Source organism: Protomyctophum parallelum (genome assembly GCF_964188405.1).
Source record: "Protomyctophum parallelum genome assembly, chromosome: 17".
Classification (NCBI taxonomy): domain Eukaryota; kingdom Metazoa; phylum Chordata; class Actinopteri; order Myctophiformes; family Myctophidae; genus Protomyctophum; species Protomyctophum parallelum.
The window spans coordinates 4,074,617-4,089,619 of record NC_139719.1 but is presented as its reverse complement, the minus strand read 5'-3'; the positions used below and the strand labels follow the sequence as shown (position 1 = coordinate 4,089,619).

Sequence of the window (15,003 nt, the reverse complement as noted above, 5' to 3'; positions counted from 1 at the left end):
GGCCTGCCGTCGTCATGAAAGGGGCCGGGACTGTGGCGCTCTATAATGAAAAAAAAAAAAAGAACAGACACTTTAATTATTTAGAAAAACAGACAGACATAAGCACCTTTAACCTGGTTAAAGGTGGTTATGTCTGTCTGTTTTTCTAAATAATTCAGCTACTGTATCAACAAGAGCTAAATAACTATTTGGATCCATACATTTTGGACATACAGTATAAGGTATCCACCCGACACAATGCTCAGAGGCACCTACAGTATGTATGTACGCATATAACCATACCCCGATATTATGTTTGCATTGTTTGAGTAAAACCAACTAACCCATTCTGACCGGGCACCCATTTTGGTGTTGGCATCATGTTAAGCTTTAGCTATTGAAAAATAGCAGATCTACAAGCTCATATCGCGCCACCGAGTGGCGCGATACGAGCTTGTAGGTCTGCTATTTTTTAAAAATCGAAGACACTTTTAGAATCTGATCTCAGGTCAGAATGGGTTAATAATGAAACTGTCAGGATGTAATAGACATTTTTAGAATCTGATCTCAGGTCAGAATGGGCTAAAGTACTGTGCACACCGGCCAATGTCATGACGAATTGTCCTGTCATCTCCCTTTATAGCTGGAAGCCAACGAGGTGCCTGTAGGTATCAGATGACTGGCAGAATGCTGTGGAACTCACATAGACACAATATACACAGATGCCACATTGGCCACTGGGGTCGTATGTTAATGTTGCTGCCATATTGGTACGGGCAACTCGCCATGACCCGACTGCAAGAAATATGCCTGATTCGTACAGTATGTAATAGTACCTGGAGACTAAAACCGTTTCCAGTTTTATAATCATCAACGTTATTGTCTACAGTATGTGAGACACATTTTAAATTGAACATGCTGGGATGATATTAATTGTGGAGAGACCTTCATGTTCAAAAGACATACAGTATAATACATGCAATGGGAGTCACCGCTTGCCTCGAGCAATATGACACATCGCTCCTATGAACAGCAGTGGCCAATGCGATATCGATGTGGATAAATATCTATGGAGAAACCGTGTTCTTTTCCTTCCTTCTACAGTACTCGGTTCACAAAACCTTCTACCACTACAGTGAATTCAGGCATTCATCTATCTATTAATGCACCACGTCTACAGTAGGGGAGAGCGGGGTCAGTTGTGTAGGTAGGACGGTTTCACCTTTCACTGGATACCATGCAACACCTTTTCGTCGCATATTTCCGTTGACGTCATTCGATTCCACAGCGCCCGAAAGCCTCGCAGACAAAAAGAAATCCATTTCCGCCTAAGATTGACCGAGCTACAGACCCTTTTGTGTTTTTGCAAGTAGCGGAGACTGGGGGAGAGACAGGGCGGTCAGCGCGCATTTTACTAATTCCCTCCCTGCACAGAGACTAATTCATTTCAAGTAACCAAACTTTTTTGTGAACAAGATACACTTGTCCTCTCACATTACCCCAAGTGTTTTTTAATTTTGGTGAAACGAGTCGGACGCAATCGGCAAGCAAAGTGATCTCGCTCTCACTTCCTCATCTTTCGTCCTGCGTCCCCCTTTCGTCCTCCTGAGCGCGAGATCACTTTGCTTTGCCGATTGCGTCCGACTCGTTTCACCAAAATTAAAAAACACTCGGGGTAATGTGAGAGGACAAGTGTATCTTGTTCACAAAAAAGTTTGGTTACTTGAAATTAATTAATCTCTGTGTAGGGAGGGATTAGTAAAATGCGCATCAACTGACCCCGCTCTCCCCTATGTCTGTCTTTACGTCTGTCCGTACGTGTGTGCCGCTGTAATGCACGTAACTCGAGAACCGTTCGCCCAAATTTGACACGCGTGTTCCACACCCCCACAGGGAGTGCTGCAGTGCCCGGTGTCGAGTCGGTCGGACCCACGGTTGTCCAGAACCGCCCCAAAAGGCCTCTGCCCGGGCTCTGGACAGGGCCCCTGCCCATGGTCCATATATGGAGCTGGCCTGTTCTGGCATCACAGCACTCCATATTTGAGCATGCCTGACACAGAACTCCATATATAGGAATAAAGGGACAGAGACAGATACAGAGATCTCCATATATGGGCATACAAGGGACCGACTTCAAATTCGACACACAAACAACACTATAAAAACTAAGCTCATAATATACTCTCTTCCGATTGGCTGAAATGTTGTCACCTACGTGAAAATGTATTTGGTGTTTATTAAAGAGCTGGAGAGACAGGGAGACCCACCCCTGTTACTGAACAAACACTCTATAGCAATGATTACTATCAGAATATACTGTAGTGATTTGACCTTTTTAACAAAAAACCTTTTGTTTTAACCAAAGAATATCACTTACTCTACCTTTAACACTGATGATTTTACAGTGTAGATTGGTGTTCCAGAGATGTTCAGATGTACCGTAATTTCCGGACTATAAGGCACACCTGAATATAAGCCGCACCAGCCAAATTTAGGGGAAATCCCAAATATGTACATATATACAAGCCGCACCGGACTATAAGCCGCAGGTGGCCCCCTAGTGGCCGTTTCGTTAGCTCAGCGTCTTAGATGGCTCTGCGTTAGCTGTAACAATCCATAGATAAGCCGCACCGTTGTATAAGCCGCAGGGTTCAAATCATGGGTAAAAAGGTGCGGCTTATAGTCCGGAAATTACGGTATTATGAAATGGTGGTCTATGGCCTATTGCCACAGCAGTCGGACCATCTGTTTGGGTTTCTGACAATGTGTCCCCCTGATCAATTTTAATAGCCCTAGTAGTTTCTGACTATAATTATGAAATGGGTCTGAATGACTGTGATTGAAAGGTTCCAAATAGTTCCAAATAATGGGATCTAAATGTAAGGTTATGGGATCTAAAGGTTATAAGTATATGCTTATCAGTGGTGTGAGGATGAGGGGGTACTTGGGTAGTCCCCTCCAATTGGTACCTGGGCCAAAAAAAGCCCTATTTCATATCAAACTGAAGTCCTTGAAATTAAATAGGTTGAGAATCACTGTATTCTTTTTACCAAATGCATGGCTTGCAGTGGTTGAAGTGCGTGAGTGATAAAGTAAGAATTTACAGTTACTGCAATAGTGTTATCGCTAATGCATTCCTGAGAGCTTGGCTTGTTTAATCCATTTTGGGCGGGAACCCATTTTGGTGTTTTAAACATTATGTTATAATTTAGCTATTGAAAAATAGCAGATCTATAAGCTCATAGCTTGTAGGTACGAACATTTAACATTTATAACTAAAATATTTGCTTCTGAGGGGTCCCTGAAACTACATATTTTGAGATGGGGGTCCGTGGCCCAATAGAGATAATTCTGGGGGTCCTTGACATGAAAAAGGTTGAGCACAACTGACATAGAAACATGGGTTTTTCAGAAAAACGTTAGGATTTAGAAGCCTTTTTTTTAATCGACCTCAGTCCAAAATGGGTTAAGACATCTGAATGAAACAAGCTGCGCTTCACTGCTTTCCAAAATAACCCCCACAGCAAAGAATGGGCTTAGCGAGGATGAAATGTGTGGGGGTATATGAGTGTTTGTGGGTGTTTCCTCTGTTTTTTATCTGTGTGTATCTTTGGTGTGAGTGCATTTGCGCATGTTCCTTTGCATCCTTCGTTAGACGTGTGTGCGTGTGTGCGTGCGTGCGTGTGTGCGTGCGTGTGAGTGGCTGATATATGCTCAGTCCTTGTAAATAGTGCCAACCCTGGTCTTTCTTCCAGCATTAAGTACCAACAATGATGATTAGTTCTAATTGGTTTTATTTGCCATCCATCACCTTTATTTATACATTCTAATACGTGTGTGTGTGTGTGTGTGTGTGTGTGTGTGTGTGTGTGTGTGTGTGTGTGTGTGTGTGTGTGCGTGTGTACGCAATGTGTGGGTCTGTTAGTTCATTCCCTTTATTTAGCATGTGTATGTGTTTGTGCGTGCATGCGTATGTGTGTGTGTGTGTGTGTGTGTGTGTGTGTGTGTCCTTGTGTGTGACTGTTTATTTATGGTTCAATATACAGTCTAGCTACATCGACAATATTATCAGCAACCACCCTACCCAGCCCGACCCTGCTGAGCAAGCCTTATCTGGAATGAGAGCTGACACACGCACGTTACACGCATGCACGCACACACGCACGCACGCACGCGCACACACACACGCACGCACGCGCACACACACACGCACGCACGCACACACACACACACACACACACACACACACACACACACACACACACACACACACACACACACACACACACACACACACACACACACACACACACACACACACACACACACACACACATATGATACATACATATTCATACACACACACACAGGAGGTAACGGTTTGTGTGGGTAATATCAGAGGGGAACTTGGATGAGGATTACCTGTCCATCACTCTTTATGTCACACACACACACACACACACACACACACACACGCTCAGAAGAGTTTTTATGTCAGGATGAACTTTCACAGACTTTTGAAATAACACATCCGTCTAAGCAATTCTTCATCCTTGTGTTTGTGGGCATTTGTGCACATCAGAGAAGTGTGTGTGTGTGTGTGTGTGTGTGTGTGTGTGTGTGTGTGTGTGTGTGTGTGTGTGTGTGTGTGTGTGTGTGTGGCGTTGGCGGTATAATTACCGTTCACTCAACTCTAACCTCTGTTCTGTGTTGTTAACCTGTTAATTTGTCTTAAACGGAATTAAACGGAAATGGATAAATTAACACAGAATGTTTTCTCTCTTTCTCTCTGTCACTCTCTCTCTGCATGGGTCTGTATGTCTGTGTTTGTCACACACGTGTGTGTGTGTGTGTGTGTGTGTGTGTGTGTGTGTGTGTGCGTGCGCGTGTGTCCAAACAGAGCAGGGATCCTCGGCTGCAGATGACAGTGGACAGCTACTCTCAGGTGTTCTCTGTCTCCCCCGCTGGCATCAGTAGATATCTCACCCTGTTGCAGCCTCTGGACAGAGAAACACAAGACTCATACACGTTTACGGTACGGTGTTGTGCTGTGCTGTGATGTGTGTGTTTGTGCGTGCTGTGTTTGTGTGCGTGCGTGCTGTGTTTGTGTGCGTGCGTGCGTGCGTGCGTGTGAGAGACAGAGAGAGAGACAGAGATAGAGAGAGAGAGACAGAGAGAGAGAGACAGAGACAGTGGTCCTCATTCACAACGGCGTTTACGCTCATAACGTTACGTAACGTGAGCTTAACCCATTCTGACCTGAGATCAGATTCATACGAGGTTTTCCACTGGACACACACTGGTCTGATGAACCCATTCTGACCTGAGATCAGATTCTAAAAATGTCAGTCGTTCTTCGATTTTTCAAAAATGGCAGACCTACAAGCTCGTATCGCGCCACTCGGTGGCGCGATATGAGCTTGTAGATCTGCTATTTTTCAATAGATAAAGCATAACATGATGCTAACACCAAAATGGGTGCCCGGTCAGAATGGGTTAATGCGAGCGGACAGGCATTTACGTGGATTCCCACATTAATTCGGAATTCATGGATATCTCCGTGAACTTGATGGTGGCGTTGGTTGGTCGGAAACTCCGCAAAATCCTCCGCCACCTCACCCTATGGCGTAGAAGGCATACGCTTGCGTAGATTTATTCAGAAGGCTTTAGTCTTCATGCTGAATCAATAAATAGTTCCCAAATCTCAGATAAAATATGTAGGCATGTGTCCCCAACATTGGTCAGCACGTAAAAAAATGATAGTCTATATAATAAAAGCAGAGTGCACTTGTATGCCTAAATGCATGCATTATAGAGGCAAGTTAGCCTAGAGTCCCATACAGAAACTGCCCCTGCAAGCCTGACACCTTTTTCTTTATTAGGATATTTCTAGCATGCACAATTGCGCTGCTCACTTTTTTTTTTTTTTTTTAGATATTTTTTTGCGGCTTACGCCTTTTATTGATTTTTTTTTTTGAAGGGACAGACAGTAGGCTGACAGGAAACGGGAGAGAGGTGGGGGGATGACATGCAGTAAAGGCCGTGTCGGGTCCGGGAGTCGAACCCGCGGCACACTGCGACTGGATTACCAGTCCGGTGCCCAGACCGTTACGCTACGGCCTGGGCCTGCGCTGCTCACTTGACAGCATTATTGCATCAGCGAGTGCAATTCGGCCAGTCATAGTTTTAAGCCAGCTCACCTTAATTAATTATAATATGGGCAACTGTAGCTGCATCGCTGTAGGCTACTAAATGGTAAATGGTGCATTTATATAGCGCCTTTATCCAAGGCGCTTTACAGAGATTGTGCATTGCATTCACCCATTCACACACACATTCATACACAGATGGCAGCGGAAACCATGCAAGGCACCAACTAGCACATCGGGAGCAATTAGGGGTTCAGTGTCTTGCTCAAGGACACTTCGACAGTAACTCTGGGGGAGCCCGGGTTTGAACTGGCAACCTTGCGGTTGCCATCCAGGCACTCTACCCCTTAGCCACCGCCGCCCATTGATCTCATCATGAAATCAATCAAGTTTGGTGACAAATGTCCCGCGAATCATTTTGATATGACGACATCGTGCAATGAACCTGCACTACCCGCCGTATATGGTTGAACATTTAAATAGCTATATGCTATACGTGTCCATGATCAGAACAAATCCATTCTCCACATGGCATTCAGACAGATGACAGTGAGATGATATTAATCTATTCCCCGCATGAATCAATGCAGCTCTGATAAAAAAAAGTATCGGATATCTATTTTACTTCTGCAGACAAGTGTGCAATTGTTCTTTCTTTTTTTTTTATAACCCTGCAGTGCATTCATCAGTAAGGGCTTTTATCATTGCCGAGTTGTAATATAGCATTTGGTCGTGTGGTGAACAGTAATTAACTTCTTTCTCATTATGTGAAAGTGAAAGTGAAAGTGTAACATCAGTTAACTTATTAACGTTCTGACATTTAACAAGGAGTGAAGCAATGCGTGTCGTTTATAATTATATACAGTACATACAGTGAAGAAAATAATTATTTGATCCCCTGCTGATTTTGTAAATTTGCCCTAATACAAAGAAATGAGCTGTCTATAATGTTTATGGTACTTGTATTTTAACAGATAGAGACAGAATATCAACAAAAAAGTCCAGAAAAAAACATTATATAAAGGTTATAAATTAAACCCCATTTGATCAGGTGAAATAAGTATTTGATCCCCTAGCACATCATGACTTAATACTTGGTGGAGAAACCCTTGTTGGCAAGCACAGAAGTCAGACGTTTCTTGTAGTTGGTCACCAGGTTTGCACACACCCCAGGAGGAATTTTGGTCCACTCCTTTTTACAGATCCTCTCCACATCCTGAAGGTTTCGAGTCTGTCGCTTGGCAACTCAAAGCTTCAGCTCCCTCCACAGATTTTCTATGGGATTAAGGTCTGGAGACTGGCTAGGCCACTCCATGACCTTAATGTGCTTCTTCTTGAGCCACTCCTTTGTTGCCTTGGCCGTATGTTTTGGGTCGTTGTCATGCTGGAAGACCCATCCATGACCCATCTTCAGTGCTCTGGTTGAGGGAAGGAGGTTCTTGTCCAAGATCTTACGGTACATGGTCCCTTCCATCAACCCCACAACGCGGTGAAGTTGTCCTGTACCCTTAGGAGAGAAACACCCCCAAAGCATAATATTCCCACCTCCATGCTTGACGGTGGGGATGGTGTTCTGGGGGTTTGTATTCAGCATTCCTCTCCCTCCAAACATGACGAGTCGAGTTGATGCCAAAGAGTTGAATTTTGGTCTCATCTGACCACATCACTTTCTCCCAAGCCTTCTCAGAATCATTTAGGTGTTCTTTGGCAAACTTCAGACGGGCCTGTATATGTGTTCTTGAGCAGGGGGACCTTGCGGGCACTGCAGGATTTCAATCCATTACGGCGTAATGTGTTTCCAATGGTTTTCGTCCCCACCGTCAAGCATGGAGGTGGGAATATTATGCTTTGGGGGTGTTTCTCTGCTAAGGGTACAGGACTACTTCACAGCGTTGTGGGGTTGATGGACGGGGCCATGTACCGTAAGATCTTGGACAAGAACCTCCTTCCCTCAACCAGAGCACTGAAGATGGGTCGTGGATGGGTCTTCCAGCATGACAACGACCCAAAACATACGGCCAAGGCAACAAAGGAGTGGCTCAAGAAGAAGCACATTAAGGTCATGGAGTGGCCTAGCCAGTCTCCAGACCTTAATCCCATAGAAAATCTGTGGAGGGAGCTGAAGCTTCGAGTTGCCAAGCGACAGCCTCGAAACCTTCAGGATTTGGAGAGGATCTGTAAAAAGGAGTGGACCAAAATTCCTCCTGAGGTGTGTGCAAACCTGGTGACCAACTACAAGAAACGTCTGACTTCTGTGCTTGCCAACAAGGGTTTCTCCACCAAGTATTAAGTCATGATGTGCTTGGGGATCAAATACTTGATAAAATGGAATTTAATTTATATAATGTTTTTTTCTGGACTTTTTTGTTGATATTCTGTCTCTATCTGTTAAAATACAAGTACCATAAAAATTATAGACAGCTCATTTATTTGTATTAGGGCAAATTTACAACATCAGCAGGGGGTCAAATCATTATTTTCTTCACTGTATAACTCGCGCTGTTTGCTTGAAGATCTGTCCGTGCAGAGACCCTCCTGTCAAACTGAACTGCTCTACAAGCTCATGATCGCGGCTGTTCATTTAGAGTTTGGGAATCCTCTGTGCAGGCTATATGATGACGTATTTCGAGATTTCCTGGGAATCGCTTGGGAAAAATGCGGAAAGGATACACTCAGCGATCCGCACAAATGAAGTGATTACACCAGCTTCTCTGAATAACACGTCCTCTCAACGTAGCTTGATCGGACGGATAAATACGAATATCAATACGCATCTGTTTACGCATCAGTTACACTGTGGCGTATTTCTCCTTTGTGAATGAGGACCAGAGAGAGAGCCAGAGATAGATACTAACAGCATGCCTATTCTGGGGGGACCATTCCCCAAGAATGTCACTTTATTCATGTTTTGTGGAGCGACACTCGTTGAAGGGGTCATGTGACAAAGCTTAAATTAGCTTTCAGTGTCGGTCTGAGAGAAACTCGCTCGCATTGTGTTGTACCCCGCCGCGCTGTACACTCACATACTGAAGGAGGAGTACACCTGGTAGTTTACATTGTGTTGTACCCCGCCGCGCTGTACACTCACATACTGAAGGAGGAGTACAACTGGTAGTTTACATTGTGTTGTACCCCGCCGCGCTGTACACTCACATACTGAAGGAGGAGTACACCTGGTAGTTTACATTGTGTTGTACCCCGCTGCGTTGTACACTCACATACTGAAGGAGGAGTAGAACTGGTAGTTTACATTGTGTTGTACCCCGCTGTGCTGTACACTCACATACTGAAGGAGGAGTACAACTGGTAGTTTACATTGTGTTGTACCCCGCCGCGCTGTACACTCACATACTGAAGGAGGAGTACACCTGGTAGTTTACATTGTGTTGTACCCCGCCGCGCTGTACACTCACATACTGAAGGAGGAGTACAACTGGTAGTTTACATTGTGTTGTACCCCGCCGCGCTGTACACTCACATACTGAAGGAGGAGTACAACTGGTAGTTTACATTGTGTTGTACCCCGCCGCGCTGTACACTCACATACTGAAGGAGGAGTACAACTGGTAGTTTACATTGTGTTGTACCCCGCCGCGTTGTACACTCACATACTGAAGGAGGAGTACAACTGGTAGTTTACATTGTGTTGTACCCCGCCGCGCTGTACACTCACATACTGAAGGAGGAGTACAACTGGTAGTTTACACCACAGACTATAATAAAGTCCAATTGTTTTGTGGTTTTAATCACATCTTTTCAACAACTTTGCAGTGTTTGCATTTCTATTCATGTTTTGTGTTTAATAGAAAAGGCTTTTCTTACTTGAAGGTAGGGTAAGGAATTGTCTTTTGGTCAAAACTAAACATTTTGTTAAAAGCTCTATATTGATATTGTATTAGACTATAGAGTGTGTTCAAGTCCCACGGTGGGACCCCTCTTTGTTTTGTTTATTAAAGAGCTGGATTGGAGAGATGCCACCATCTCTCCAATCCAGCCCTTTAATAAACAAAACCAATTTCAAGTCGGTAGCAAAATGTTCAACCACGTTTTTATCAGCTTCAATTTTATATTGTTCCAGTTTTGCCTGCTCATTTATTTGTGTCATCACTTCCAATTTCACTTGTTTATCCTGTATTCTGTTAGCCTGGCTCCAGACGATAGCCCACTCCACTGAGCAGACTGTTAATCAGGCTAGTATCCTGTATGAGTTCACTCCTAAGATTGGTATCACATGCATATAATGCAGGTCGGGAGAGACAGGGAAACCCTAAAGAGAAACAAGGACACCCCTGTTACCGAGACCCCTGTTACTGAACAGACACATTGATCAGAATTTAGAATAATGCAACACTTATTTTAACAAAGGAATATCACATACTCTGCCTTTAAGCTACTTCATTCTAGTAGCATCCATCCAATGCTGAAAGGAAATGGGCGGTTGGGGACAGGAATAGAGGGATGGCAGCCGGTAAGGCGAGGACAAGATGGGAGAGAAGAGAGGAAATGGGCGGGTTAGCTACGACAGAGAAGGGCGACGAGAAAGAGAGAGAGAGAGAGAGACAGAGAGAGAGAGAGAGAGAGAGAGAGAGCTGAGAGGCGAAGAAGAAAGGGAGGGGACGAGGGAGAGAAAGAGATAGAGGGGAGGACAGTAGAGGAGGAGACCTGTCCACTTCTCCCTGCTGAGCCCCAGTAGTGTGTGTGTGGATAATCCCAGACGTGTGTCCTCCACCCCCACCTGGCCAGCCAGCATCGCCTCCCCAAAGGACACGCTCTGCTGCCTGAAGTGCTGCAATGTGAATTTTAAAGTCGCACGTTGTTAACAGGGGGGCTCGTTAACATGTGTCATACCACCGGTTAAAATACTGCAGCCACACAGAGCTCTTGTGAACAACGGACTCATTTGGGCTCTGGCTCCGAGGAGTATATTTACAATATTTGCTTATTTAACTTGGACAGTAGTATAGTCCACACTGGATTACACTATGGGAGTTATTGGAGAGCATTTTATTTAGTTAAAAATATGGTATTTGTTTGTATTCAGTTGGAATTAAACATATGATTATTGGCTCAGGAATGCAGCAAAAGATTGTAATCTCCATGAATTCAAGGCTTCATGGGGTGAGTAATTGATAGTCAAAATGTCATTTTGGTGGTGACCTGTCCTTTTCATTCCCTTCCCTCCGTGCACGCACGCACGCACACACACACACACACACGCACACAGTAAGTGTGCTTGTGGCCAGTGGCGTCACTACGCAGCAACAGGCCCTGACGCAGGATGGTCCAGAGTGCCCCCCCCCCCACACCAAGCCGCTATATAGAAACAAATTAACTATGTTTAAAACAACGGTTTTGTATCAGACCAAACACTACTCTAAAATGAATAGATTCAAGCTGTGGCAAGTGGCATTATATATCAAATTCGGTCTCTTTTCTGTTTAGCCAATTATGAAAAGAAACTAAGAAAACAGCCAAAACAATGCGCTGTCAATCTATAAGGTCATGTTGCGCAGCACGGAAAACTAAAAACCGGCTAGAAATGCTTAAGGAAAACAACAAAATAATCAAGTACTGTAAAACACTGGCATTTTATTTTAAACTATTCATTTTGTTTCTCAAAGCTGTTTTGACCACAAGAAATGAGCTGATGGGCAGAATTGATAGTTAGTTGCGCAGCAGCGGCAGCGCGCTGTATGCGCCCATCATGCACAAGTCAATTAATTATGCTCAAGTCCTCCATGTAAAATGCAGCAACATTCCATTTCCAACACAACAATGTCCATATGAAATCTCCATATCTCCATATGAAAAGCTTCGTTTGAAGACCACCCACAGGCAGCAGGCCACCTTGGACAGCGGGTTGAGAGGAGAAAAAAAGAGAGGAAAAAAAGAGGTGAAGTTGAGCTATAAAAATATGGTGATGGCGCACCACGAAAATTAGACAGCAATTATGTAATTAAATAAAGAGGCTCTGCCTCTGCGCTCTGCTTACCTTAAAGGTGAACCTTCCGGGATTTTCTCTCTGCAAAATCATCTATCAGGTCCTTCACATCCAGCTGGCGTGCACGGGTATTCTCGATGGACAGAGTGGCAAGTCCACTGAGCCGACCCTGTCCCATTGTACTCCTCAGATAACTTTTGATCAGCTTTCATTTTGAGAATGACCGAATGAATACAGTGCAGACTTCGCCAAAACTAGCACTAATGCTGCTGTTCTCCACAATAAGCAGTTTTGTGAGCTCTCGGATGGTCTTCACGTTAACTAATGCTGTCTCTCAGGCACTCACAGAATGATACAAGTTGAATGGGGAATTCACAGGTTAAGTCGTGATTGTATTTTTCTACAATGATTTGCGACGTAAAATCAACCTCAGTTAACAATATATTGTTAAGGGGCCCGGCCGCCTCGTTTATTTTTATTTTTTAAATTTGCCACCTCTTTTTTTTTTCTCCCGACCTGGGTGTGCCCTCAGGCGTCATGGGCCCCCACGCAATCGCGTTGTCTGCGTCACGGTAGTGACGCCCCTGCTTGTGGCTGAGTGTACAGGCTCAGCCTACAGTATTTTAAAGATGGCATAGTGTCTGTGTGCATATATGTGAATGAATTAAAGGAGAGAGTACAGTAATCATTGTGAGAGCCTTGCTGAATAAATTAAATAAGAGACTGGAGAGAGAGAGAGAGAGAGAGAGAGAGAGAGAGAGAGAGAGAGAGAGAGAGGGGGGGGGACAGATGAGCCATCAAACATTAACATTATATAAAGGACTTCAACTCTTTCGTTTGGCAATCAGCCAACACCCTCACATTGAGATTATTAGAAGTGGCTTCTCGTCAGTGTATCCGGGGTTCGTGCAGTTTTCTCGGACGCATGCTGCTGCTGTAGCATGCCGCGCGCGACAGTAGGTAAAGTAAACAGAGCTAGATTTTGCACACAAAGCTGAACACAAAGAGGTGAACTATGATATTAATCTTCTTATCGCACAGCGGTAAGTGGAACAACAAGGCTTTACTCGCCCAATGCTGCAGTGTGCCTGTGGGGCTTTGCACGACCATGCACAGTAAGCACACACATACTGTACAACAGTATAGTGTTTCTTGCTTTATTGGAAAGTGCCGTGTAGAGCGACGTGGGGAGGGAAGGCAGCACGGGTATCGAGAGTTTGTGCCTCATCCTGTTTATATACAGTACAAGACATTTGGATCTATGCAACAAGGTAGGAATGTAGGTAGGAAAGAGGTAGGAAATGTAAGACTTTAAAAGATGGTATTTTCCATGTCACCTGTCGTGTAGTTAGTTTGCTTAGGCTGTGCTTTTTTTGCATACTGCTTTTGTATATAAGCCTTTCAACATTAGCAGTGATTATAGGACTCTTTGGATGTAGGATTATGTTGGACTTCTATTCACATCTTTGTCGTCAGCTCAGATACTTTGTGGACAAGGGGAGAGGGTAACGACAACAACAACAATGGCACCTCTTCTCCAAAGAAGGAGCCATGGGCTCAGAAATACAGAGCTGACAATGGACAACAGAAAGTCAAAACATTGAGCGCTACTCTAGAGGATAAAGCTGGAAAATGTCCAGTTGATCAAGATCAAACTAGATGAGTTGAGGGCAATGAGGATACTGCGAACGCAGATTGAGAGATTGTAATATTCTCCGACACATGAGACTAATGCCTACCGAGAAGGACCTGGAAACCACCCAAACAGTACAAGTCTCTGTCTCATATGAACTAAGGTTGGGCGATATGCCAATTTCTTTCAATCGCCAATCGTCTGACCAAAAATCGGCGATTGACGATGTATTCGTGTCATAAAAGTAAAGTGAGAACAGCTCATTGCAGGTCGCAAAAAAAGCCAGATCTACAAGCTCTCAAGGCGCCGTGTCCTGCCTGTTTTTGCAGCTCCGTTCGCTAGGCATTGAGAGCTTGTAGATCAGTCTGTTTCTGCTGCGCAGCCAGGGTAACTTGCTCCCTTGCCTCCCCACACCGGTCCGTCGGAGGCTCGGAGCGGAGCAGCGGAGCCCACAAGCTGCTGCGGCCGGGCTGATCCACAGGCTCTCAAGGCATCGTGTCCTGCCTGTTTTTGCAGTGCCGTTTGCTACGCGTTGAGAGCTTGTAGATCTGTCTATTTTTGCAGTGCTGGTGTCGGGGTTCATTCACGTTGTCAATAAAAATAACTTAGATTACAGGCGGAGATTAAGTTAAATCAGTGGGTTGCACCAGTAGGGGCACGCTTACACGCTAAGCTAAGCGCTAAGCTAACGAATGATCCCAGAGCCTATACAGTGGAGAAGTCTTGCCTCCCCGCACCGGCGTCGGAGGCTCAGAGGGGCGCCCACATGCTGCTGCTGATCCACAGGCTCTCAAGGCGCAGCGTCCTGCCTGTTTCTGCAGCACCGTTCGCTACACGTTGAGAGCTTGTAGATCTGTCTATTTTTGCAGCGCTGGTGTCGGGGTTTGTTCACGTTGTCAATAAAAAAATAACTTGGATTACAGGCGGAGATGAAGTTCAGTGTGTTGAATCAGTAGCTACACGCTAAGCTATAAGCCTATACTAACACTAGCAGCCTGTTTTTTATTTTTTCCCCCCCGACTTCACGGGTGGCGCATTGGGATTGTGATGAGACACGAGACAGCAGTGTGCATTCTGTTGTGACTGTATATTATTAAACTGCATGGGTCTGGACTCCGGAGCTTAACACTAGAAAGTCTGAAAAAATGTCACTACTACTCAGTCGGCTGAACGGTCAGGGGGACCGTGTTTTTGGTGCGATTTGATTGGCCACTCTCTCCCCCACTCGTCCCTCTCCAGCTGGAGAAGACATGTTTGTTCAAGCCTGCATCCTATTTCCAACGAATTAAATCATATATGTT

General features: G+C 44.7%; 1 protein-coding gene across 1 annotated transcript in view; it reads left to right on the top strand.

Annotated features, from left to right (window-relative positions):
- LOC310874472 (protocadherin-15-like) overlaps positions 1 to 15,003 on the top strand; it is a 282,612-nt gene that overhangs the window by 117,820 nt on the left and 149,789 nt on the right. The window contains exons 13-14 of the mRNA XM_083787282.1: positions 623 to 643; positions 4,880 to 5,014. Of these exons, the coding sequence (XP_083643408.1) occupies positions 623 to 643; positions 4,880 to 5,014 (156 nt within the window). The remainder of the gene's footprint in view (positions 1 to 622; positions 644 to 4,879; positions 5,015 to 15,003) is intronic.